At 33.8% G+C, this 25,766-nt stretch overlaps 1 protein-coding gene across 24 annotated transcripts; it reads left to right on the forward strand.

The window, feature by feature from the left end:
• The first annotated feature begins 615 nt into the window (after positions 1–615).
• LOC111297355 (protein SHOOT GRAVITROPISM 6-like) lies at positions 616–25,766 on the forward strand. 24 transcript variants are annotated; one of them, XM_022892087.2, is made up of 52 exons: positions 616–764; positions 847–957; positions 1,043–1,133; positions 1,226–1,280; positions 1,369–1,500; positions 2,250–2,321; positions 2,549–2,639; positions 2,754–2,849; positions 3,379–3,457; positions 3,558–3,621; positions 3,978–4,081; positions 4,302–4,407; positions 5,580–5,669; positions 5,803–5,880; positions 6,109–6,176; positions 6,249–6,348; positions 6,450–6,572; positions 6,952–7,041; positions 7,151–7,216; positions 7,427–7,525; positions 7,617–7,691; positions 8,174–8,233; positions 12,941–13,030; positions 13,296–13,417; positions 14,638–14,767; positions 14,846–14,925; positions 15,287–15,422; positions 15,784–15,865; positions 16,201–16,346; positions 16,466–16,546; positions 16,629–16,729; positions 17,675–17,913; positions 17,994–18,103; positions 18,255–18,383; positions 18,512–18,586; positions 18,673–18,830; positions 18,923–18,995; positions 19,145–19,276; positions 19,884–20,065; positions 20,145–20,267; positions 20,398–20,458; positions 20,563–20,658; positions 20,777–20,877; positions 21,038–21,143; positions 21,317–21,430; positions 21,583–21,657; positions 23,729–23,827; positions 24,315–24,386; positions 24,497–24,582; positions 24,669–24,762; positions 25,010–25,117; positions 25,206–25,765. In XM_022892087.2, the coding sequence occupies exons 2-52, from the start codon at positions 915–917 to the stop codon at positions 25,404–25,406; spliced, it is 5,184 nt and encodes a 1,727-aa protein (XP_022747822.2). In that variant the 5' UTR covers positions 616–764; positions 847–914; the 3' UTR covers positions 25,407–25,765. The 24 variants fall into 24 exon arrangements, 18 of the variants coding, with proteins under 18 accessions (XP_022747822.2, XP_089597496.1, XP_022747823.2 ...); XM_022892088.2 differs by lacking the exon at positions 616–764 and having other exon boundaries at positions 771–957; positions 21,041–21,143; positions 25,206–25,766; XM_022892086.2 differs by lacking the exon at positions 616–764 and having other exon boundaries at positions 771–957.

The raw sequence follows: 25,766 nt of genomic DNA on the forward strand, positions 1-25,766 counted from the left end.
TACCATCATTATATTTCTTTCATTGCGCTTAAATTATTTATTATATTAAACAGGTAAAATAAGTCATACTTAACTCCATTTATGAAGTTATCTTTAAAAGATAATATTTAAATTCAAATTTTAATATTTATAATTTTTTTATTCTCAAATTGTAGTTCTCTTTAGTTTAAAACAGTTATCATAGCCTCTGCCAAACTTTTATTTTTTTTCTTTTTCTTTTAGTAATTATGCAAATAAAAAAATGTTGTGAATTGCAGGATAAATATATTGTTAATTTATATATATTATTAGATTTATATTTAATATTATATAGTATTAGCACAACATAAAATGTTACATTACTATTAATAAATTTTAAAAAATAAATATTTAATTACATTAAAATAAATCAATGATGTGATTGATGATTTGTGATGTATCAATAATGAATAATATCTATATATATATATTGACATTATATTATTTTCAGATTTATTTTATCAACGGTTAAAAACAACTCGGCCCTAAAAAGGAAAACGGTCAAATAAAGAGAGGCGATGTAGGGTTACCAATTTGGTCAAACTTGGTTTTGGAGAAAGCACATTTGGGTCTTTTCATTTATAAACGGTTTGGGAGAAAGCCCATTGGGTTCTCTCTGACCCAAAAACACGACCGTTTCTTTCGGATTAGATCTGATCCTGAATAACCAACAGAAAAAGCGGGAGAAATCAAATCGAGACGGAAACGGAACAAGCCACGAGCCACCTGGCCTTAACGAACAGCCTGTATGTCCCCTTCCTGTCATTTCCTCCTTCCTTTTTCGTCCATCACCATCTCCCTCAAACTCGATTACTTTCTCCTTTTTAGTGGGTTTCCTTTTCCTCTGTTTGGATGCCACATTTACTTTTCTCTTCAATTTTATAACGCACAATTCCATGGCTTCTTCGAGCTCCCGCGGGAGTTCAATTCCCGCTCCAGGTACATTCAATTCAACATTCCCCTTTAAATTACTGTTTATAAATTGTTTTAATTTTTTTAATTTTTATTTAAAAAAAAAAAGCAGAGGCTGTTCGATTTCTCATCTCCTCGCTTGCAGATGAATCTCCAATGGTCAAAGAAGCTTCCATGGCTTCTCTTAAAGACATTTCTGCACTGTATCTTCTTTTTCTTTTTTTTTTTTAACAATTTTATATAATTCAGTTTTTTTTTTTTTTTAAATTCTAATTTGAACTGGATTATATATTAGGAACCCTCTTCTTGTCCTCGACTGTTGCTCCGCCGTTTCTCGAGGTGGCCGTAGGGTAATAATTCTCTTCTTTTGTTTCTGTTGTTTCGATTTAGAAAATTGGAGTGCGATTAATATTTAAAATTATTGGATACTTATTGTAGAGATTTGGCAATATGGCTGGAGTTTTTCAAGTAATGACATTCGGAGTTCGAGCTTTAGATAAAAAGGACATTGATGCTTCTTATATTGGCAAGCTTGCGAAAATTGCCACCGCCGAGATCATCTCTTCCAAGGTAAATATATTTCTTGTTTCTCTTGTTGCATTAGAGTTAGTAACATAAAAGTTATAACTAGAAGGCGCGTTCTCGCTTATAGGCTCAGGAATTTGGCACGAATTAGGTTGCCTGCTTTTCGTATATTTTCTTATAATGGGTTGCAATTTTGGATTGGCTTGGTGGCTTTTAAATTTTTGTGGTACAATGAGAACAAGTAATCAAAATGTGGTCTTTTGCAATTGGCAACAGGAAATGTTGGGTTTACCTGTTCTGATTGTTGAGTTAATGTTTTGATTTGTGGATGATCTTTTTAAGGGATCATATATATATATATATATGTGTGTGTGTGTGTGTATGTATATATATATATATATATACATACACACACACACACATATATATATATATATAGATATAGATATACACACACATACATATATATTATATCTTCTTTTTATTTTATAAAAAATTTATAGCCCTTCCTACTGTTTTTGTGCTGCTTGCATCAATGATTCTCCTTTAGTAAGCTTCTAAATGACCACGTTCTCAGTGATTGAAACTTGAGTCCTCCGAGAAGTCTCAAGCTCTAACCATTGTGGTGTCTCCTTGGGCTCTTGGAAAATAAAATATTAGTTTGTATTGGCTGACACTATAGCTCACGTTGGTACTTGGCTTATTAATCCAATTCTGCACATGCTTCATTGTAGGCAATTAGTTGTTATTGGATTGGAATTCATAATTTGCTTGTTTTGCTCATGGTTATATAGGAACTCAAAGCAGATTGGCAAAGGGCAGCAGCAAGTCTACTTGTTTCAATAGGCTCACATCTGCCTGACCTTGTAAGTCTATTGCTTGCAGTTTGGTTTATAGTTTTTAAGTTTTGCTGTTACTTTACTTTTCTGAAACTGTGTCTCGTTTTATTATGTTTATATATTGCATAGGAAAAGTATTTCCTTATCTGCTCTCTGTCTCCTCTTCTTATTTTCTTGTTTTATTTTCCTTATCAAGTTCATTGCTTAAACTATATATATTTAGTCATTTATCATGGCCCATCCTGTTTTGGCAGATGATGGAAGAAATATTTCTTCATTTGTCAGGGCCAAGCTCAGCTTTGCCAGCTATAGTTCAAATACTTGCAGACTTCGCTTCTGCTGATGGTTAATCACTTGCCTATGTGGTTCTTTGTGCTTTTTTTAACTTTAATTATCTATGGGTTATTGCAATTTCTTTGTTTAATGAAAGATTTTTGTACTTTATTTTATTCAATCAAGCTTTGCAGTTCACTCCACGTTTGAAAGGTGTGCTTTTACAAGTTCTACCTATCCTTGGAAATGTAAGAGATGCCCACAGGCCACTATTTGCAAATGGTAATATATATGTTCCCTCACTATTTTTCTAAAAATTAAGTTATTGAATAATGTTAAGAGCACTGACTGGCCTTATTGATTTCTCTTGAAATCTTTTAATGTTTTTACATTTCAATCTTTGCTAGTATCTAGATTTGATGTTAGCATAGTTCCTTATGTCTTTCAATTCTGATTGAAGTTTCCTTCTATGGAGCTTGAACTTCATAACCTTCTTCAACACTTGAGATTTAATTAATTGTTTATCTTTATAAGATTCTCTGCTCTGATATGGGAGCATAGCTGGTGAAAAAAAGTTGGTTCTTTTGACCCATTTTTTCTTTAAACATAGCTTATTAATTTATGTTGCTTGCTTTATGTTGGTTTTCATCTTTCCATGTTTTCCCACATACAAAATTTCTCTGGGTTTGATGTTCACCCTTTTTTTATCCTTAGATGACTTTGTTGTAAATATATGTTTCACATGCATTATGCACTTCTTCTCTTGATAGCTGGCTAACCCATGATGATATGTTCTTTTTTACTCTCCTAGCTTTTAAGTGCTGGTGTGAAGCTGTCTGGCAATATAACATTGATTTCCCTTCTGATTCCCCTATTGATGGTGACGTCATGTGAGATACGGCAATACACATTTTATTGGTGTCATTTTGCTGATGCTTTATATCATATTCTGATAATGTAATGACTAAAAAAATGTTGTATTTATTACAGGTCATTTCTAAATTCTGTTTTTGAACTTTTATTGAGAGTTTGGGCTGTTTCACGAGATCCTAAGGTTTGCTAACTCAATATATTTGTTTATATATTTATATATTAGAAACCTAAAATTACAGATATTATTACTGTTTTATTATGTTATTATTGTTGTTTGATTCTGGAAAACCCCATGTACTCGATTTGTTTCTTAATTCCTCTGTGCTCATCCAAAAAGAAAAAGAAACACTTAGAATGTTAAGACTGCAAAATTCTTTAAGCAAAATGACAATAAACGAAAAAATATATCTGTCACTAATAAATACCTTTTAATTTTGTTTGTTAATAATGTCTAATTGTCCTGTTATGTTGTATCTTGTTTTTTGGATCTAAAGTAAATTTGTTGCTCATTGTTGACTATATTCTTATTTGAACTAGGTTCGAATATCTTCTGTGGAAGCATTAGGTCAGATGGTTGGTCTTATCACCCGTACTCAATTAAAGGCAGCTTTACCAAGACTTGTCCCTACTATATTGGAGTTGTAAGATTAAAATTTTAGTTCAAAGTACAAATTACATTGTTGTAGGCTGTATATTTGATGTATAGTAGTTTTATATAATGTAGTACTTTGGAGTTTCTATTAGGCATGTATATTTTGCACACATACACTAGCAGTTATTACTAGTAAACAGACCTAATATATTTTTAAACTTAAACTTCAACATGGACTATAATGGATATTTTCTTTTTCTTTTAATCAGGTATAAAAAGGATCAAGATAATGCACTTATTGCTACCTATAGTCTCTATAATCTCCTAAACGTTTCCTTACTTTCAGAAACAGGTCCTCCTTTGCTTGATTTTGAGGTAAAGCCCTTATCACTCTTCTGTTTTTGTTTTCTTGTATTTACTTACGTTAATAATTTTTCATTGCAATTTATATTTACTTAGTTTTTTCTTGTGCAAAAACTTCTAATGATTTCTAGTGTAACATCATAATTCTTCCTAGATATGGTGGAAGAACTTCAAGAATTCCTTATGTCTGTTAAATAGGTTATTAAGTCATTTCTCTGTTTTCTCTTACAAGCAATGGTTTTGTTTGGCACAACCAATGGAATGTCTTATCTTTATAATTTTTTTAACTATATTTTAAGCATTCATTCTTCTTTCTCAGTCATGAACATAGTTGCTAGCCAAACAGAGATCTGAAAGTGTCCAAGAGGAATGTTCAAAGATAATGAAATCTGGTTATTATATGAGAATTAGTCGGTGTTTTCTTCCATTCTTAGACCTTTTCTGGATGTTACTCACCCTTCTGCCTTTCTGATGTTATTAAATGCTTTTATTTAATAAATTTCTAAGGATGAAGTCTCTAATATTATTTTTAAACAAGAAGCAACTTTTGAAAGTGTTAGTTGGTCTTATCTGATGTTGATTTTGATTTAATTTGGGGTTTGGTGACTGATTACTTTTAGATTGGGTACTTTGACATTGTATGAGAGCCTACATCTTATATTGTTGCATTCATTATTTGTTTGCTCAGTTGTTGCCCCATTTATGTAGTCTGTATGATAGGTATGTGGGTTAATCACTGATTTGATTGTAGCATGGGAATATTGGCTTCGCTATAAATTAGAAATAGAATAGTTGTGGTTATTGAATTTCCTTTATACCAGCTAGTTTCTGTCCAGATCCTTCTGTATGGAGATAGGATGACTTTTAGGATCTATTTTTTCTGTACTTCTCCTTTACTGAATATGCTTATGAGTTAGTGCTTGTTCAGAATATTTATTACGTACAGAGAAAAGAAATGCTGCTTTGTACTTATTTACTCTTCTCCCAATTTTAGATTTTCCCCAATGCCTAAGGTGAAAAGAAAGGGAATAAATTGTTATTTGTTGTGTCCTTTCTATCATTTATTGGTTGCCACTCCACCCCTTCCTGTTTTATTTTCCCTTTTTCTGTTCAACTAATGTTTTTGTATGTACTAGTTGAGCAGCATTTTTTTTTTCTTGATGGATGTTTCATGTTGTATGCAGGAGCTCACAGTTATATTATCAACACTCCTCCCTGTCATCTGCATGAATAATGACAGTAAAGAGCATTCAGATTTCTCTGTGGGACTGAAGGTATAATTACACAGTGCAAGGCCATCTTTTGCTAATGATGTTTATTACTTGAACATGACAAGTTCTGTTTCTTCTACTTGTCATTAGGTTTCATTTCTTTTCCACATCATAATTTGTATGCTTTGTGTTGCAGACATACAATGAAGTACAGCGTTGCTTTTTGACGGTTGGTTCTGTATACCCTGAGGATTTATTTTCTTTTCTTCTGAATGTGAGTATACACATTTCAAGGCAAGGTGCTTCATTTTTGCTGTGGAAAGTTTGTATCATCTGGAAAGTGGCATTTCTTATTGATATGGCATCGATGATTGTACTGTTTATATTTCATTGTTGGATAAGTAAAAAGATGTAGTTTTGTTTTCTGAATAGTGGTGATAGATAATTAATTTCTTGGCATACATTTTGTCTTTCTGTTTTTTTTTTTTTTTTTGGCTACCAGAAATGTAGATTAAAGGAAGAGCGTTTAACTTTTGGTGCACTCTGTGTTTTGAAGCATCTTTTGCCCAGGTTTATTTCTTTCTTTTGTCTTTATTTCTGTTTATTAGTTATCTTACATGACTTCCTTGCATTTACTTTAAGGTCATCTGAAGCTTGGCACAATAAAAGGCGTTTGCTAGTGGATGTTGTGAAGTCCTTGCTAGATGAGCAAAATTTAGGCATCCGAAAGGCTCTCTCTGAGGTATGGTGTTATATAGTTTTATAGCTTACGGTTCAAAATGCTATTAATCAAATATACGTTCTTAATCTCACTGGTTTTTGATCCTGTTACCATCATGTTAGTTGATTGTGGTGATGGCTTCACATTGTTACTTGGTTGCGCCATCAGCAGAGCTGTTTGTTGAATATCTTGTACGGCATTGTACTTTATCAGAACATGATAGACTTGATCTTGAAACCTCCCAGGTAAGCTTTGGCTCCTGCTGTATCAATTACAGTAAAACAAATTGGATGTTTTACTTTACAATCTTAAAATTCGGTGTCAGATGTTGATTTAATTTGATTGTTGTTCACAAAAGTAGAAGAATTTAAATGATAAAATAAAATTGAAGAAAAAGACAATAAATTAATGATAATAAATTGCACTAATATCTTCTTGTGAAGTGCAGTTATTTCATGTCATGATAAGTCATATTTGTTGAACCATTGACAGCGCTTAAATGTCACTCAAACGGTAGAATTTGGGCCTTAATTTACATATTTTACTTTGAAACATCTTAGGATTATGTAAAGTGCTGTAATGTATAAGTCATGATAGTATTTACTGTCACTATTGTTTTCTCAGGTGAAGATAGGATCAATTCGTCCAACAGAATTAAGGGCAATATGTGAAAAAAGTCTTCTTCTTCTTACTATCACAATTCCTGAAATGGAGGTGTACTAGCTTCTCCCTTCTTCAACCATTAAATCTCTAATGAGGGTTCTTACGTTGACAAAGTGAAAATCAAAATGTTATCTTTAATTGATATCAAGGTTTTATGCAGCACATTCTTTGGCCTTTTCTGTTGAAGATGGTCGTTCCTCGGGCTTATACTGGTGCAGTTGCCATGGTAATATGCATCTTAAATAATTTTAAGTCCTCATAGAATTTTCATTTTCATGCAGTGCACACTTTTATGTTGTTTTGGCTTTACTTCCACCCTCTATTTTCCTGTTTCCTCTATTTTATTGTTTTGTGCATGTTATGCACACCTTTTAGGTTATAATGCACTGAATTTAATCATTTTTAATGACTAGTTTTCATTTATGCTGCTGCTTAGGTATGCAGATGCATTGCAGAATTATGCAGACATAGATCTTCTTATAACAATAATATGCTTGGTGACTGTAAAGCTCGTGGTGATATTCCAAATCCTGAGGTAATGTGTGCTTATCGTATGTATGTTATAAGTTTGCTTTTGTTCTTTAGTATATGAAAGTAAATCTCTTCCATTCTACATATATATTCAGGAGCTGTTTGCACGCTTGGTGGTTCTTTTACACAATCCTTTGGCGAGGCAGCAGCGGGCAAGTCAGATTCTGACAGTAAGCATATATTAGACTTGAATTAACTTATATCACTTACTGAACATTGACAAGTTAAAGCAGCTTTAAAATATGGCAGTAATTGTGCTTGTATTCAATTTGGAATATCAGACCAGTGGATTGGAAGAATTTCTACATACAATAGGATTATTTTAAAGTTTTATAAAATTGGGAAGAAAACATTCAGTTTCTCTCTTTTCATGCGACCACCAGTTTTATATCACTTCTATGCACTGTGCTTTAAGCAGTTTTTCTAGTCAAATATACATGAAAAGCTCAATGCATGTAAAGCTCAATGCATGGAAATTTACTTGGTGGTTTTTTTTTTTTTTTTGGTTGAAATTAAAAGCGTACGGCAGTTATTCAAGTCTACTAATTTGATTTTTTTAGAGGTACAACATGGTTGTTCCAATTGGAATAAATTCGCATTGTTAGATTGATAAATAGTCCTGTCTTCTTTTTACCATTTGAACTGTTTACAGGTCCTTTGTTATTTGGCACCTCTGTATCCAAGGAAGGCCAACTTGTTTTGGCAAGATGAGGTACACCCTCATTTATTAGAATTGAGTTAGAAGTGAAAGTTTATGTTTGAGTTGAAATTTTATTTTTTTAGGAACAAGAAATTTAATGGTGCATGAAGTTTTTTTGAGAAATTAGTAGAGATAAAAATGTAGATGTGTCAAAATTGTTTCATATATACTGAGTCATTAAATGTTAAATGTGTGACTGCAACAAAAATTAAAACACTTAAATAGGGTGACAATTCCATTTATTTGTTCCTGGCTACAATGATGTTAATTGTATTTGTTGAAAAGCTAAGAAATAAAACTGTGTGAAAAACTTAAGAATAAAACTGAATGTATATTGAAAAACTGCTTATAAAGAATTATACAACTATTTAGTGGGTAAACTAGGAAACTAAATCTTCCTAAAACTAATTCTATAATTGAGGGATTGTCTATCCTAATTTTCTGTCCTTAATTCTTAGGATACAAATACTTAATTCTAGAGATACAAATATAAATATACAGATTACAATATTATAATCAGCTGTAAATAAGTTTTTTCACACACTCCCCTTCAAGCTGGTGAATAGGTGTTTTCCATTCCCAGTTTGGAAATAATTTCTTGAAATGTTGCATTGCTGAGACCTTTAGTCAACACATCTGCAAGTTGACCCTTGGTTGATACATACAGTGTACAAATCAACTCACTGTCTAGTTTTTCCTTTATGAAATGCTGGTCTACTTCAATGTGTTTTGTTCTATCATGTTGCATAGGATTGTGTGCAATATTTATTGCAAACTTGTTATCATAGTAAAGTCTCATTAGTCCATCCCACTTGATCTTCAAGCCTTCTAGGATAATCTTTAACCATAGTAGTTCACAAATTCCTTGAGCCATTGCTTTGAACTCTACTTCAGCACTTGATCTTGCCACCACATTCTGTATTTTATTCCTCCAAGTCATTAGATTACCACCAAGAAAAATGTAGTAGCTTGAGATGGATCTTTTATCAGTTATTGAACCTGCATAATTCGTATCTGTATATGCCTCTAGAACTAGTCCCGAATTTCTTTTGAATAAGATACCTCTTCCAGGATTGGCCTTCAAATAGTGCAATGCATAGTAGACAGCTTGTAGGTGCACTTCTTTAAGACTATGCATAAATTGACTTATCACACTCACAATATATGCTCTATCAGGTCTAGTATGTGAGAGATAAATGAGTTGTCCAACTAATCTTTGGTTCATCTCTTTATCTATAGCAGCATCTTCATTAGCTTATCCAAGTTTATGATTAGGATCTATAGGGGTATTTGCAGGTTTACATACGAAGTTCCCAGTTTCTTTCAAAAGATTCATCACATATTTCTATTATGAGATGAAAAACTATGCCGTGAGTGAGCTACTTCAATTCCTATGAAGTACTTAAATCTCCCTAGCTCTTTTATCTTAAATTCTATAGCCAAACACTATTTTAGAGATTCTCTTTTCATCATCTCCGGTTACAATTATATCATCAACATATACTAATAAAACTGTGACTCTTCTTGAATCAGAGTGCTTGATAAACAATGTGTGATCTCCTTGACTCTGCTTATATTCCATCGCTAGCATCACTTTAGCAAATCTCCCAAACCAAACCCTAGGAGACTATTTAAGGCCATATAAAGCTTTTTTCAGCTTGCATACTTTGTTTGCTTCTAGATGACCTCCAAATCCAGGTGGAACCTTCATATATATTTTTTCTTCCAAATCATCATGTAGACAAGCATTCTTTACATCAAATTGTTGAAGCTGCCAATTGTAATTTGCAGCCAATTATAACAAAATCCTAACTGTTTTCATCTTGGCAATTGGAGCAAAAGTTTCTTGATAATCCACTCCATAAGTTTGAGTGTAGCCCTTAGCCACCAACCTAGCTTCATACCTTTCAACAGTACCATCCGTCTTGTATTTTATAATGAAAACCCATTTACACCTAATTGGATTTTTTCCTTTAGACAACTCTACCAGTTACCATGTCTTATTTTTCTCTAGGGCCTCCATTTCTCACTGGATAATGTCTCGGATAATGTAGTTGCAATAGAAATAGTGTTTTGGCTCATAAGAAAATTTTTGTGGGAAGGTGAGAATTTTTCGAATGACACAAAATTAGAGTATAGTGAATGCTTAGTACATTCTTTGGTTCCTTTCGTAATAGCAATAGGCTGATCATAATTCACTAATTATAGTTTTAGGAGATTCATGCTCATTTTGAGAAACAGAGTCAAAGATTGTAGTTATCTCATTTTCAGAGTTAGGATCAGGTTATTGGACTTGCATTGGTTCAGGATCTGGAACTTTCCTTCTTAAGTAAACCTGTAATTCGTTTATAGAATCAAGAATAATATTATCCTTTATCACATCTTCTATGTTTGGAATGGGTTCAGACTCAAATTCAGTGTTTAACTTGGACTTAGAAGAAATAGGTTTAGATTCAGAGGAATTAATGGGTGAAAATGTTGAAAAGGAGGACAAGTCAAGCAAAAGAAGTCTTTGTCTTTATCTTCCATGAATGAAGTCTCCATTTGAAGATAAGGTTGAGTAAAAAATGGTTTACTTTCTTCAAAAGTGACATCTGAGGACAAATAGAATTTTTTGGTAGGAGGATGATAGGACTTATACCCTTTCTGAGTTGATGAATACCCCACAAAAATGCACTCAATTGCTCTAGGATCCAACTTCCCCCTGTTATGACTGTGGACATGAACAAATGATGTACAACCAAATGTCCTAGGTGTGAGGTTGTTTGTGGTATTAAAGTTGGGATAAAATTGTGAGAGTAGTTCCATAGGAGTTTTAAATCCCAAAACTATTGAAGGTAACCTATTTATAATGTATGCGGCATCGAGAACAGCTTCCTCTCAATAGGATTTAGGTACGTTTGCTTGAAAAAGTAAAGCTCGGGTTGTGACTAGTAAATGACTGTTTTTCCTCTCTGCCACTCCATTTTGCTGTGGAGTATTAACACAAGATGACTCATTGATAGTCCCCTCCTTTCGGATATAGGTAGATAAACTCCGGTTGAAATAGTCTCTTGCATTATCAGACCTAAATCTCTTGATTCACTCAAAATTGATTTTGGATCATGTTTTGGAAGCTTAAAAACACACTATTCACATCTGATTTGGATTTAAGTTAAAACATCAAAGAGACCCTAGTACAATCCTCTATGAAAGAAACAAATCACTTTGCACCAGAAATTTTTGAGGGACCTCATATGTCACTATGAATCAAGTAAAAAGGAATAGAACTTCTTTTATTGCTAACTGGAAAAGACACGTCTATGCTTTGTAAGTTCACAAACACCATAATGAAAATTTTCGGCATTTAATCCTTTGAGCAAATAAAGAAACATGTTTTTCAAAGTTCCCAAAGAAGGATGTCCAAGACAAAAATGATAAAACTAGATTTTGGGAGATTTTTCAGAAAGAAATGACAAAGGTAAATTATTCTTGATATTACTTGTGTTGTTTGATGCCTCAAGATAGTATAGTTCATCATTCTCCTTAGCAAGTCCAATTCTCTTCCCTGAATTCTGGTCTTGAAATTCACAAAAGGAGGGATAAAAAAATCACTTTGCAGTTCTTGTCTCTAGTAAGTTTTTGTATAGATATCAGATTCGTAGACAATCCAAAAACATGAAGAACATTTTTAAGAACAAACGAAGGATTAATTTGAATATCTCCTAATCCTGCCACTGTATTAAGTGAACCATCTGCAACAACAATTTTATTATTGCTAGGACACAGGATATATGTACTAAACTTTTGTGAGGAATGTGTCATACAATCTACAGCTCTTGAATCAATGACCTAAGAACTCGTAATAGGCTTAACTAAGATGTTTAATCCTTGAGCACCAGAAGCTTTACTTGGACTAGAAACCTTACCCAAAGAACATACCCCAGTAGGCTTTTCAAGAGTTTTCGATAGGCTTCTTAGTTTCTCAATCTCTTCTCTATCCAACTCTCTTTATTCTCGAGACTTTTGTATTACTTCGGTGGTTTTACCAGTTGTCACTTTCTCAAATCGGGTAATAGTGGCAGATTCTGCTATCTCTGGAATGGTTATCTTTCTCATGACTAAAACAAGTCTTGATAGTAAAGGTTTAACCAGAAATGATTCTAGGCAATGAAGGCTAAAGAAGGAAAAAAATGAGACTAAAAGATTTAACAAGATTTGGCTAAAGGCCTGAAACTATGGAATTCAGCAATGAAGGCTAATTTTCTTCCCAAGAAGAGCCTAGTTTTCTTCAGCAGAAAATTAATATTTGTATCCTAATTTTCTGTCCTTAATTCTAGGAATACAAATACTTAATTCTAGAGATACAAATATAAATATACAGATTATAAGATTACTACCAACTGTAAATAAATGTTTTCCCACAGTATTTTATCATGAAATATTAGCTTCTAAAGGCTTTAAAATATATCAACATATCGTGCAGCATATTAAGGATAAAGATTAAAAAATAGTATATTTATGAGTAAAAAGCTCATTCTGTAGTTAGATCAATGCTTTATTGCTTCAAGTTCATTATGTAGAGTTCTATCCCTTGTGTACTTGTTGCCTAAAGCTTTAGTAGATATGCAAAATTCTTATTTCCTAATTAAACAAATTATTGGTCATGCATGAATCAAAAGTTAGCAAAAGCAAGCATGCTCTAGTATCTAATTGCGTATTATCTTTGGTAAGCTCTAGATTCCAAAAATGAAGGCGTATGTTAGTGACCCAGAAGATCTCAAGCTGGATCCTTCCTATCAAGAGACCTGGGATGACATGATAATCAATGTAAGGTTTTCTAACTAATAAATTATTCATGTAATTACTCTATATTGTTTGTTCACATGGTGGAAACATGTCCTCCAGAGAAAACTTTGTTTTGACATTGGACCTTGCAGAGTGGGGAATACATAATATACTTTTTCCTATGCAAATGAGAAATGGAATTTACTCTTGATTGCAATATAACAACAACAAAGGAGGGGAAAACACTATAAATTCCTCCTTATGTGCTAAGTACCATTAGAAATATCTCATTATTCTTTTTTTGCAGTTTCTTGCAGAATCTTTGGATGTGATTCAAGACACTGATTGGGTGATTTCTTTGGGAAATGCTTTTACCAAGCAATATGCACTTTATACGCCTGGTGATGAACATTCATCATTCCTTCACCGGTATTTGTTCTGAATTTTGCTTTCTTGAATTCACTAAAGAAAGGTATCGCCTATTTTTTTAGGTGGGCTGGAATGGGTTTAAAATATGGCGAAAAAGGGAAAGGTTCTTGTATTATTTTTGTCTATTAGGATTTAAGGACTAGAGGGGGAATGGAGGGAAGGAGAAGAGGAGGTATGGAGGAAAAGTGAAGAAGGAAAAAGGAGAGGGTACTGTTCTAGGGATGGATTGCTTAATAAAAAAAAAACGAATGAATGAAAGCAAAGGGTATATTGTAAACGTTGTTTGGTTAGAGGAAGGAAATGATGACTTTTTATACTTTGACAAGCATGCCAATTTAAGTTAAATTATGCATAATTTTTTCCACCTTTAAAAAAAATCTTTATTTTTTAAATTTTAACGTAGGACAATAGTACATTATTTCCTTTTAATCTTTTATTTACTATTGAATGACTGTGCTTAAGAATGGAGGCTATCCTAACATCTTAGCCTATAGTTATGCATTCAGAGTTACAATTTTCCTTATCCTAGCAGCTGCACGGAAAACCTTATGGAACTGACACAATTGCCAGGAAGTTGTCTGTTATATTGATCTAACATACATATGTATGAGATATTGACGTTAAATGTTTGATCTATTCAAAAAGTTTTTCAAATTATTCTAGAGGAATTGAAGTCTGGTTTGAATTGAGATCTGGCCACCCTGCTTCAGCCCGTTTTAGGAACAGTGCCAAGTGAAGGCAACATCCAACTGGAATATGCAACAGCTTGAGCCAGGGGGTTTTGCATGTAGTGGTTCCTTATTCAGGATTGAAATTTACCTTGGTTATTGACTCATTCTGCCTATCATTTTTATCTGTGAAAACTATTTGTAAGGCAATTTTATTGAATTATAAGTTTTCTTTATATTTCTAGAAGCATCCAGGAAATTTTCTTTTGAAGTTACTGATGTTTCTCTGGAATCAAGTCCAATATCGAATCACTGTACTGATTATGAGCTTTAGATTTCTCTCTCTTACTAACTTTCTGGCAATTTCTTTAACTAGCAATGACCTTCCACTTAAATATTGCTAGTATCTGATGTTAAGGTTCTGAGGTTATTCACTCTTGTATGGACTCCCTAAAGTTCACATCGTTCTGTTTTTTTGTAGAATCAAAGCTCAATGCAAAATCCTGAACTCTCTGAAATGTTTTCCCCCTCTGTTTGCAATCTGTGTTGCAGATGCCTGGGTATGCTTCTTCAGAAAGTTAATGATAGGGCTTATGTTTGTGGAAAGATTGACTGGATGTACAAGCAATCTAATATTGCTATTCCGACCAACAGACTTGGTTTAGCCAAAGCCATGGGATTGGTAGACTTGAAGCTTTTTTAATAATTTTTCTTTGTAGTCTTTTTTAATGTTTATCATTTATAATTTTCGTTCTTTCAGGTTGCAGGATCCCACTTGGATACTGTGTTGGATAAGCTGAAAGACATTCTAGATAATGTTGGTCAAAGCATATTTCAAAGGTGTGGCGCTTAGAACCACCTTCCATTGGCAAAACCATAAAACGTGAAGTTTGGTTTACGTGTGGATTTTAATAGTTCATGCACTTTCTCTTCAAAATTTGGAGAGAATAAAATCCTAAGCTGAATGGCTTTGCTTATTTTACTTGTTTACTATATATATAATCCTTATCATGTGCTAAAACTGAAAACTCAAAGCAACACTTCTTTAGAACTACTGTTATTTTCATTTAAGTCATTTTATAAATTGATTATTTTTGTCAACTTGTATAAGAATGTTATCAACTTCCATCAACTTTTAAGTTTCAAGGTTGTGCATATTCCAAAAAATTTTGATCTGAAGTTTGAGGCTTTCCTACTGCAGGTTTTTAGCATTCTTCTCTGCAAGTTACAGAACAGAAGAATCTGATGATGTACATGCTGCTTTGGCTCTGATGTATGGATATGCTGCGAGATATGCTCCATCAGTGGTTATTGAGGCTAGAATCGATGCGCTTGTTGTAAGGAATTTTATCCTTTGGGCTCCTTATAGCTCTATGAATTCTGTATTGATATATGTCACATCATTTTTACATGTTTAGCCTCTATCGCTAAAGCATTAACCCTTTTTTATTTAGATAGCTTTCAAGCTGCATGTTTTAAAACCATTAAGCTAGGGTAGGTACTGGTTCATCCCATCATACATGTTACTCACTGATACAAATCCACATCTTATGACTGAATTGTGATTTCATTGTGTTATGCCTATCTACATTATAGCTTGTTGAAGTTGTATTATGTTGCAGCTGTCTTCATTGTGTTACCTGTACTGCCGTCATTTTATATGCTATGTAAGGTGATTATTAGTTCTCATCCTTGCAGGGGACTAACATGCTTTCACGGCTTCTTCATGTACGTCACCATACAGCAAAGCAGGCTGTTATTACAGCTATTTCTTTACTAGGTTTGTTAAGATAGTACTTTACTAGCAAGTTATAAACCTGGATTGAATTAGTGTTCAAAAGGTTTTAGGTTAAGCAGGGCTTCAACAGTATATTAGGATTGCACTTTTATTAAGGATAGAAGGAAGTTCCTAAGAGCTAAGAGTGATTGTTTTCAATACTTAGGCTTGATTAAGGAGAGGTTGGGGAGGATGTCATGCATATTCCAGCTGGGTGAATGAAATGGAGAAATAAAACTGCTAGAATATGTATTCACGTCATACTTAATATGTTGATAAGAAATTAGCTGTTCTGGTATTCAAACTTATAATGGTGATATAATTCACTGTTCATGCAGGTCATGCTGTCATTAATGCTGCAGAAAATGGCGCACCATTCCCTCTGAAAAGAAGAGACCAGTTACTTGACTATATTTTGACTTTAATGGGTCGAGATGAATCCGATGATTTTGCTGATTCCAGTCTTGAACTTCTACGCACCCAGGTATTTTAATTGCTTCTAATAATTAAAGTATGATGTAGTGGTATATACTGTCTAGTAAGCATTACCTCAACTGATATTGTGATTTGTGACCTCTTTTCTGTTTATGGTTTCTTCTCTAGGCTCTTGCTTTGAACGCATGTACCACTTTGGTTTCTGTCGAGCCAAAGTTGACAATTGAAACAAGAAATCATGTTATGAAGGTACATGCTTTCAGTAACAATGTAAATGTTGTTCCAAAATTGCTTACTTGGAGCCATGAATACTTCTGAAAATATTTTACAGGCTACCTTGGGGTTCTTTGCATTGCCGAATGATCCAAAAGATGTTATCAATCCCCTTATTGATAACCTTATCACTCTGCTATGTGCTATTCTTCTTACAAGGTGTTGCCAAAATATGGTTTGAACTTTTTTCTTGTATTATTTGTAAGATTTATCACAAGTATATTTTTATGTATGTGGATATGCTTGCATGTATGTAGAGAACATTTCTTTGATTTATGAAATCCTACTTGACCGCTGTAACTTAATCAACTGATGTTGGTAGCATAGATGATATTTTGCTCCTAGACTACTTAAATAATGACACTTTATATTTAGGACACAGGAAATAAATACAATGAATGATTTATTGTTCTATATGGACCCTTTATGTTTCCATTGCAGTTTGATGATGGCCTGAAGGTCAGGGTATCATTGTGGTTTAATTGTGTATATCTGAAAAGTCAATCTCACTTTTTTGTTCACACTAGAATGGTATAATTATTGCAGCAGGTTATTCCATTTATATTCAAGTTTCCTTTCTTGAAGAAAAGGATAACAATTTTTCTGTTGGAAGATTGAAATTTCCTTTAGGCATCCAAGGCCTTTCAATGGATAAAAATCACCCAAATCCTATGATCATGTACTTTAAACACAAGTTTGTCTCCAGTTACGGAGATTAATCTTTTTAGGGGAATTTGTTTTATTCCTGTTCAAATAATGATGTAGGTGGACTCCCTCCCTTTTCTCTCTTTCAAAGCTAGATGGAGAATGAACCACGCATAGCAGAGACATGAAAAAAAAGCCTTGGAGCCCCTGGAAGAGCTTAGCTACCTTGCTAACTTGTTCCACTATTATAGAGCTATGTGTTGTTTAGTAAGCATTTATGTTATCCTGCTTCATTGATTGACTGCAATATCAAAAGCAATTTGGTTTTTGATGATGTTAGGAACAGAGTACATCTGCAAAACTCTTAATATATCTCCTTTTTTACAAATTTTCCATATCTTTGCATGTATTGACATATGATTCATGGTTGTTCTAACTGGAAACATGTGAAACAATTAGTGGAGAGGATGGAAGAAGCCGAGCTGAGCAGCTATTGCACATATTAAGACAAATTGATCAATATGTTTCTTCATCTGTGGATTATCAGAGAAGAAGAGGTTGTCTTGCAGTGTATGAAATGCTTGCCAAGTTCCGAATGCTCTGCGTTAGTGGCTATTGTGCATTAGGCTGTCATGGGAGTTGCACACACAGCAAGCAAATTGACCGTACTCTGCATGGAAATTTTTCCAACCTACCATGTAGGTGCACTCCTATGGCAGTTTTCAAATCTTTCATGCCTCTTGCTAATCTTGTTGAATTTCTTTTCTTCAACTGCCAGCGGCATTTGTATTGCCAAGTCGTGGAGCTCTGTCGTTGGGAGATAGAGTTATAATGTATCTTCCACGCTGTGCAGACACAGATTCTGAAGTTAGAAAATTTTCTGCTCAGGTATTAAAATTGGTCTAGGGAAAGATTTGGAATCATTTAAAGATGAAGCTTCCAATGCCTCTATAATTATTTAATTTGTATTAACCTATATATGGCATTTAATTTCTACTAAAATGAAAAGGAATTTAGTACTTTTTTTTTCTTTGACTAGATTCTTGATCAACTCTTCAGCATCTCTCTTTCACTTCCAAAGCCACTAGGTTCCAGTGTTAGTGGTGATATAGAGTTATGCTATTGCGCTTTATCCTCTCTTGAGGATGTTATAGCGATCTTGAGAAGTGTATGTTTATTTCTGAGCATCTACATCCCTCTTTAAAGTTACATCTCCCCACCTTCCCCTTTGAAGATACAGAGAGTGAACCTGTGACGCTTTATACCTGGTTAATTTTTAATTTTCTGTGTTTTCAGGATGCTTCAATTGATCCCTCAGAGGTTTTTAACAGAATTGTTACTTCTGTCTGTATTCTTTTGACAAAGGAAGAGGTAAGATTTACCTTTCCGTTTGCCCATCTCAAATTTAAATACTTTCAAACTAACCAGCAATAGTTATTATTGATGATTACTTGCAGCTTGTAGGCACCCTGCATGGTTGCATGCCAGCAATTTGCGACAGAATCAAGCAGTCTGCTGAAGGGGCTATCTTAGCTGTTATTGAGTTTGTAACAAAGAGAAGGACTGAGCTGAGTGAAACTGATGTTTCAAGGTTTTTTCCTTTAAATAAGAAAATGTACTTTTAGTTATCTCATTAATTGTACACTCTTATGATAATGGGATAAATTACACGTCCATGGAAATATGCTTGATCCAGTCTCTCTACAGGACCGCTCAATCTTTGCTCTCAGCTGCAGGGCATGTTACTGAGAAGCAATTACGTTTGGAAGTTCTAGGAGCTGTATCCTTTTTTTTTTTTTTCTGTTTAAGTTTACTAGCCTAACTGATGTTAACTTTTTCCTGTTTGGTCAGTGTTAACAGTCTGCAGAATCAACTGTGTGGTCTTATTTATTTTTTTCTGACACATTGTTTATCCTTGAGTACCTTCAGATATCCTCTCTAACTGAGAACACAAATGCAAAAATTGTTTTCAATGAAGTATTGGCAGCTGCTGGAAGGGATATTGTCACGAAAGACATTTCTAGGCTACGTGGTGGCTGGCCAATGCAAGATGCATTCCACGTGAGTCCCCTTTCGTATCACTTAGTTTATTATTCCTGTATTATCTGGATTTCTATCAGAAATGGATGACATATATTTGAGGTCTTATTCTGTTGTTGTGATGAGTTAAGTTGGCTAACTTGGTATATACAAGAACTTCTGAATGTGTTGGCAGTTCTTTGCAGGATCGACAACCACTAGATCTTCTAGTTTCTGTTTTCTCTTTAAATTTTGGATTTCTGGAGAAATTATGGTTGAATGTGGTTTTCATTTTGTTTCTGACTGGAAACGCACATAATTGACCCATTAACAAGATGGTCTCTCCTTTGTTGAAATCTTGCTTTCAAAGTTGTTATTAGTTGTATTTAAATTTTTAGAATATAGGGGTTCCTTTTTTGTGTGCTTTTCCTAGTGTTTAGTCTATGAAGAATTATGTTACTGGTCCATCACCAACATTTTCTTTTTTATCCCTTTCAATCCATTGGCTGAGTTATCATTTGTGCAAATCTATATTTCACTATTCTATATTTCATGATCTACTCTGTTTCTTTTTCTTTTTTAATTTTCTTATTTTTTGATGGCTATCAAATGATTGCTTCAGTTTTTGACTTTTTCTTAATTTGAATAGGCATTTTCCCAACATATAGTGCTATCAGTTTTGTTCTTGGAGCATCTGATCTCTGTCCTTAATCAGACTCATGTCACTAAAAGTGATCCAGGAAAAGGAGAAAATTCTAGTCTTCTTTCTGAAACTCAGTTAGAGGATGAGATTCTGCAAGCTGCTATTTTTTCCCTCACTGCCTTCTTCAGGTAAGTTGATCAATTGCTTTCTTCAAAATTTATCATTTTATGGTCTCCAGAGTTTTATGATGTTTCATCTTAATTGCAGAGGTGGTGGTAAAGTTGGAAAAAGAGCTGTTGAACAGAGCTACGCTTCAGTTCTTGCTGCTCTTATACTGCAATTTGGAAGTTGTCATGGTCTAGCTAGCTTTGGTCAGCATGAACTTCTACGGTAAGTGTCCTACTATATATATTTATATATATATATATATATATGTATATATTTATATTTGACAGAAGAATCTGTCAGTTGGAACCTGATGTTCAGTTAAAAATAAATAATTTTTTCTCCACTTCTGCAGTGCACTTTTAACTGCATTTCAGGCCTTTTGTGAATGTGTTGGAGACCTTGAAATGGGAAAGGTACATGAACTTTCTGACAATACTTACAGCTGCTACTGGTAGGACAATGAGAAAGACCTCCCAGAATAATACAAAGTTGAAACAAAATTAAATACTGTCTTCAGATTTTGGCTAGAGACAGTGAGCAGAATGAAAAGGAAAAGTGGATTAATCTTATTGGAGATTTAGCTGGCTGCATTTCTATAAAGAGACCAAAAGAGGTAATACTATCCATTTGGTATTTGCTTTCTGTATGACTTACCTTCTTTTAAAAAAATGACTGATGCTGATGGAATACTGAAAGGAAAATATTTGCTAACACTGTAACCAAGTCTACAGGTTCAGAATATCTGCAAGATTTTCACAAAATCATTGAACCGTCAAGAAAATTTTCAACGGGAGGCTGCAGCTGCTGCACTATCAGAGTTTGTTCGCTACAGGTATGAACATTGTGATCTATCTTTGAATTTCTTGCTATCTTCAACTTGTATCCCTTTTATTTCTTTTCTTGTTGTTATTGCTGTCCTAATCATTTCTGGCATCATTATTGTCATCACTTTTTCTTGATAAGAATGTTATGTGTTAATTTCAATTATGCAGCAGCGGGTTTAGCTCCTTATTGGAAGAGATGGTGGAAGTGTTGTGCCGACATGTCTCCGATGAATCTCCAACAGTTAGATGCCTTTGTCTAAAAGGACTAGTCAAGGTATATGATAGGGATATTCATGCAGATTTTAACTGTGCCATTTTTAATCATCAATTACAGTCACACACATCCACTTCTCTCATAATTTCTGTTTCAAGTTTAATGGTTTTAAGATTGTATTATTTCACTTTATCTATACCCTTTGAAAGTATGACTTTCTGTGTCTATGGCAGATACCATCTGTTCATATCTACCAGTATACAACTCAAGTTCTGGGTGTAATATTAGCATTGCTTGATGATTTGGATGAATCAGTGCAATTAACTGCAGTTTCATGCTTACTGATGGTACTTTATCCATTCTCTTTCTTCTTATAGTGTGTGAGTACCCTCACTTTTATGTGTATGTTTTTGCCCTGGGAAATATATAGTCTTTCAATATGCCTTGTATACTCTGTTTTTATACTAGTATTATTATTTGAACTTACAATTTTTTGTAGATTCTTGAGTCATCGCCCAATGATGCCGTTGAACCCATTTTGCTTAATTTGTCTGTTCGGCTTCGCAATCTACAGGTGCATTCCCTTGCTATTTACAATATTTGATTAGGGCCAAGTTTATCATAGACATTCAATTTTTAAATCACTTTCGGACATGCTACTCAATTTGCCTTCCTTAGTTATGTGTTAGTATGAGTTCAGGGTAATAGATATTAAAATGAACTGGTAATAGCCTCTCTTTTTATATAATTTATTGTGCTGTGTTATTTATTACAATTGTATGTTACAGTTATGATTTAACCTGAAATTAATGAATCTAACAACTCTTCAATATTTGAAGTTTGTGTCTTCTCCCTTTTCGTATGCTCCAAGCTGGGAACCTGGCATGTAGGATGGCAAGGAGGGTGATGTTGATGTTATTTATTGCAAAATCTTTCATGGACAATCTTATATTTCTAGGGTTTGATTTGATGAGCAAGTTTGTTGGCATCAATGATTGGTTTGATTTGATGGGCAATTTTAGTAGCATTAATGATTGATTTCGGATTTTAAAGATTCAAAAGTGATGACAAATGCAAAGAGGATGGCATTAATTCTTTTATTAGATCAAGACTCAAGAGTGCTAAAAGATGCATCTAGATTTCCTTGGATATCATACATTAGATATGAAAGGCATCATAGGTGGGTTTAATAATTAATATAGTATCACACAATCCTAAAATAGTTCTTCATTGATTAGGGAGAGATCAGGTATTCATGTCAATACCTACCGGTCTAGTTATTCTATGAATATTAAGGATGCAAATTCCAGAATAGACCTAATCAAGGCCAGGCAACCTGTCTGGACCCATAATCCTGGCCCCCTGTGCAAGGGCAGACAACTTATTAGGCCTGATCAAATTAGGGCTAGCTAATAGATGTTGAATTCGTGGCTAAGCCCAGTTTGTCCTGGTCGAGAAATATATTAGTATTTTAGATTATTTATTTTCTTCTTCGTTTGTTTTGGTTGTTTGTTTTTAATTTCGAAAGAGTAACAAATAATTTGAAAAAATGTTGAGTGGGCTTTTGAGTGGTTTTATAAAAACTTTGTTATTGAGGCTGATCTTGGACAAATTTTGTGCCCAATGGCTGGTCGGTACCAGCATGAACAATTGTCTCAGATTTAGGTCCTCAAAATATGGGAAATAACAGAAATTGATTACTAAAAATAACAATAATTTACACTACCATGGAAAGGTACATAATCAGGCTCAAACACCACTACCTAACCCAGAGTTACCAGAATTCACTTACCCCCGTTGGACCCTCCAACTTTTGAATTGGATCGTGGAACCCCAAATGCAGATTGTTTGTGACTCAATTGCCAAAACAAGCGGTCCATTGGTTAAAGTAGTAAAGAACTGAAACTAGAAGAAATTGGAAGATCTCAACCCCTGAAGTCTCATACGCCTATGAAAGATAGGGAGAAAGGAAGACGACAACTTCTTTCAGTTTTAACTTTGGGTTTATAACTTATTTTTAGTCTTTTTCATTATATGCCTAGCCTAGGGTATACAAAGTTGTGAAGTCCTAATTTGCAAACAATTTTTTATTTAATTGTATGTTAAATTCTTTTTAGAAACACCCGCTAGTTTTGGTTTTTGGTCAATCTTTATTTTAAAATTTAAATTAATTTCATTAATTTTAATTTCTTTTGTTAAATAAAAATTAACTTAAAGAAGAAAAAATTTTATCAAAGAAGACTATCCTTATTGAACCATATTTTAGGTAGCTAGTGTTCCGGTTCTGCGAAGCAAGTCAATCCGTGTTCCAGTTAACATAGAGCTAGCATATATCCAGTGAAACTAAATTTCCAAAGTCCCATTGGATAGACTGGTTACCTTCTTTGATAAAGAACTACAGGGTAAGACCTGATTGTTGTAACATGACTACTAAGGCTCTTGATAACCTAACATGAGATACCTTTCTTCTAGACTCTTTTTTTATGACTGTTTATGGTTTTTCCTGATATCTTTGTGTTTGCATCAATCTTAGTCTTCACTATCATCAAAAGCTGCATCCACAAGCATGCACCAGAATTCCAGTTGTTAATTTGCATTTGGTGTTAGGCTGCATTTGGTGATGGGCAAATGCTTTTCATCTACAGATATCCTTGAATGTAAAGATGCGGGCTGATGCCTTTGCAGCATTTGGAGCACTTAGCAACTATGGAGTTGGGGCGCATAAATATGCTTTTCTTGAGCAGGTAGCAAACTCAGTTTCACTTCAACTAAATAAATAGATTAAATTTGTGAGGATAAATGGTCTTTCTTCCTTTTATGTTGAATCTTCCTTCACAGTTGTATGGTCAAACTTATTGATTATGTCATAGAACCACATAATACCTTTTCTAAAAGAAAAGGTTGTGAAGTCATTCTAGTCTACTCTCAGTGTGCCACTATCATCAGAGATTCTATAACTGTTCCGATGTCAGCATAAGACTATGTTAGATAAAGTAACCTTGTCTTATCAGTGCAACCATCTGACTTAATAAGTGCTTGTTATATTTGTTAATACATGTCAAAAGGTTCCAAGTTCCAACCTTATTAGATTTTCATGTTATCCTTTTATTTTCATCACACTTCCATTCACCTACTTCATTTGTGGTACACTAAAGATAAAGTAGAAATGAACGAGCTTTTCCACCATTTAGCATCTCATCAAGTTAATCTAATGTTAATCACTAATTCCAGATACATGCTACACTCCCACGCTTGATCCTACACCTACATGATGATGACCTTGCAGTTAGACAAGCCTGCTGTGTGAGTGATTACCGCATTTTTCATGCCCCTTAATGCATGAAGCTTATTAAGCGTGCTTCTTCCAAATGATGCCATCTTTTTCTTTTTCTTTTTCTTTTTTAAATAAATAGAACACGCTCAAGCGGTTTGCACCTTTAATGGAGATAGAAGTGTTGCTGGCTTTATTCAATTCACATAGCATTAACTCTGACCATCGGTATGCAATAATGAATCTTGAAATACGGTAACATATGCTTGTCTTTTTTATTTCATTATTGTGAAATATATCTTGCCTACTTTCAGAGGTGATTATGAGGACTTTGTAAGAGATTTTACAAGGCAGTTTGTGCGGCATCTTTCCTCCAGAGTTGATACTTACATGGTGTCAACCATACAGGTTTGCATTTTCCTGATAAGGCTGCATATTTATTCTAAAGTATAATTCACTGGATTTTTTTGCTTAATGGCTACAAGGAAATTGATTTGTACTTTAAAAGTACCCATCCAAATAGGAGGTTATATTATTTTTCCTCAACAAAATTGCACAACTTTGGATGCCTGGCTTATTTGCTTGCTTTTAGCCTAAATGTGGGACGGACAGTCATGGAATCTGGAAAACACTAACGTAGCTCTTGACAATACAGGCTTTCGATGCACCTTGGCCAATAATCCAAGCAAATGCTATTTATGTTTCCAGCAGCATACTCTCTCTTTCTGATGATCAACACATTTTAGCTCTTTACTACTCACAGGTTACATTCTGAGATATTCATGCTATTCAATTGTTACTGTTCTTATAGTTCTAAGAAATATGCTTGAAAAATGTCCGCCATATTTTAGGTGTTTGGAATGTTGGTTGGCAAGATGAGTCGGTCAGCTGATGCAGCTGTTAGAGCTACAAGCTCTTCAGCCTTCGGCTTGTTACTTAAATCAACCAATTCAATTTCCTGGAGAGCAGCTCGACTTGAACCAGCAGACTCTGCCAGAAAGGATCATGATTCCGAGTCTGCAAAAAATAGCAAACGCGATTTGAAGGGATAAATATTTTGTCGATCATTATACTAAATGTAAATAAACTGAGCAAGCTCAATTCGGGTAGGTCAAAGTTTAAGAGTTCATAAAGGAATCACAGAACCACAAAGGTTAACTAATTTGCTGATATATGAGGAGATGAAATGAAGCCATTCCAAAATTCAGAGGGGATTCTGAAGCATCAACTCAATTGTTAATAATTTGTTTTGTTTACCGTTAAATGTAATTTAAGTCGGGTTCAAAGATTTGTCAATTTTTAACATAACACAATGATATAACATAGTAATATAATATGAAAAAAATTTATAAAAATGATATGATTTAAAATTTTAATGAAAATTATATATGGATTTAATTTAAAAAAAAGTT

This window comes from Durio zibethinus, chromosome 12 (assembly GCF_047325235.1).
Source record: "Durio zibethinus cultivar Kanyao isolate XHJ-2024 chromosome 12, ASM4732523v1, whole genome shotgun sequence".
Taxonomy (NCBI): Eukaryota; Viridiplantae; Streptophyta; class Magnoliopsida; order Malvales; family Malvaceae; genus Durio; species Durio zibethinus.

Excerpts from the sequence above, each read along its gene's own strand:
- LOC111297355 (XM_089741370.1), top strand. The coding sequence starts at position 767 with ATGTCCCCTTCCTGTCATTTCCTCCTTCCTTTTTCGTCCATCACCATC. Across the intron at positions 5,670-5,802 it reads ATTTCTCTGTGGGACTGAAG|ACATACAATGAAGTACAGCG; the intron begins GTATAATTACAC and ends TTTGTGTTGCAG. Across the intron at positions 14,926-15,286 it reads GGTCAAAGCATATTTCAAAG|GTTTTTAGCATTCTTCTCTG; the intron begins GTGTGGCGCTTA and ends TTCCTACTGCAG.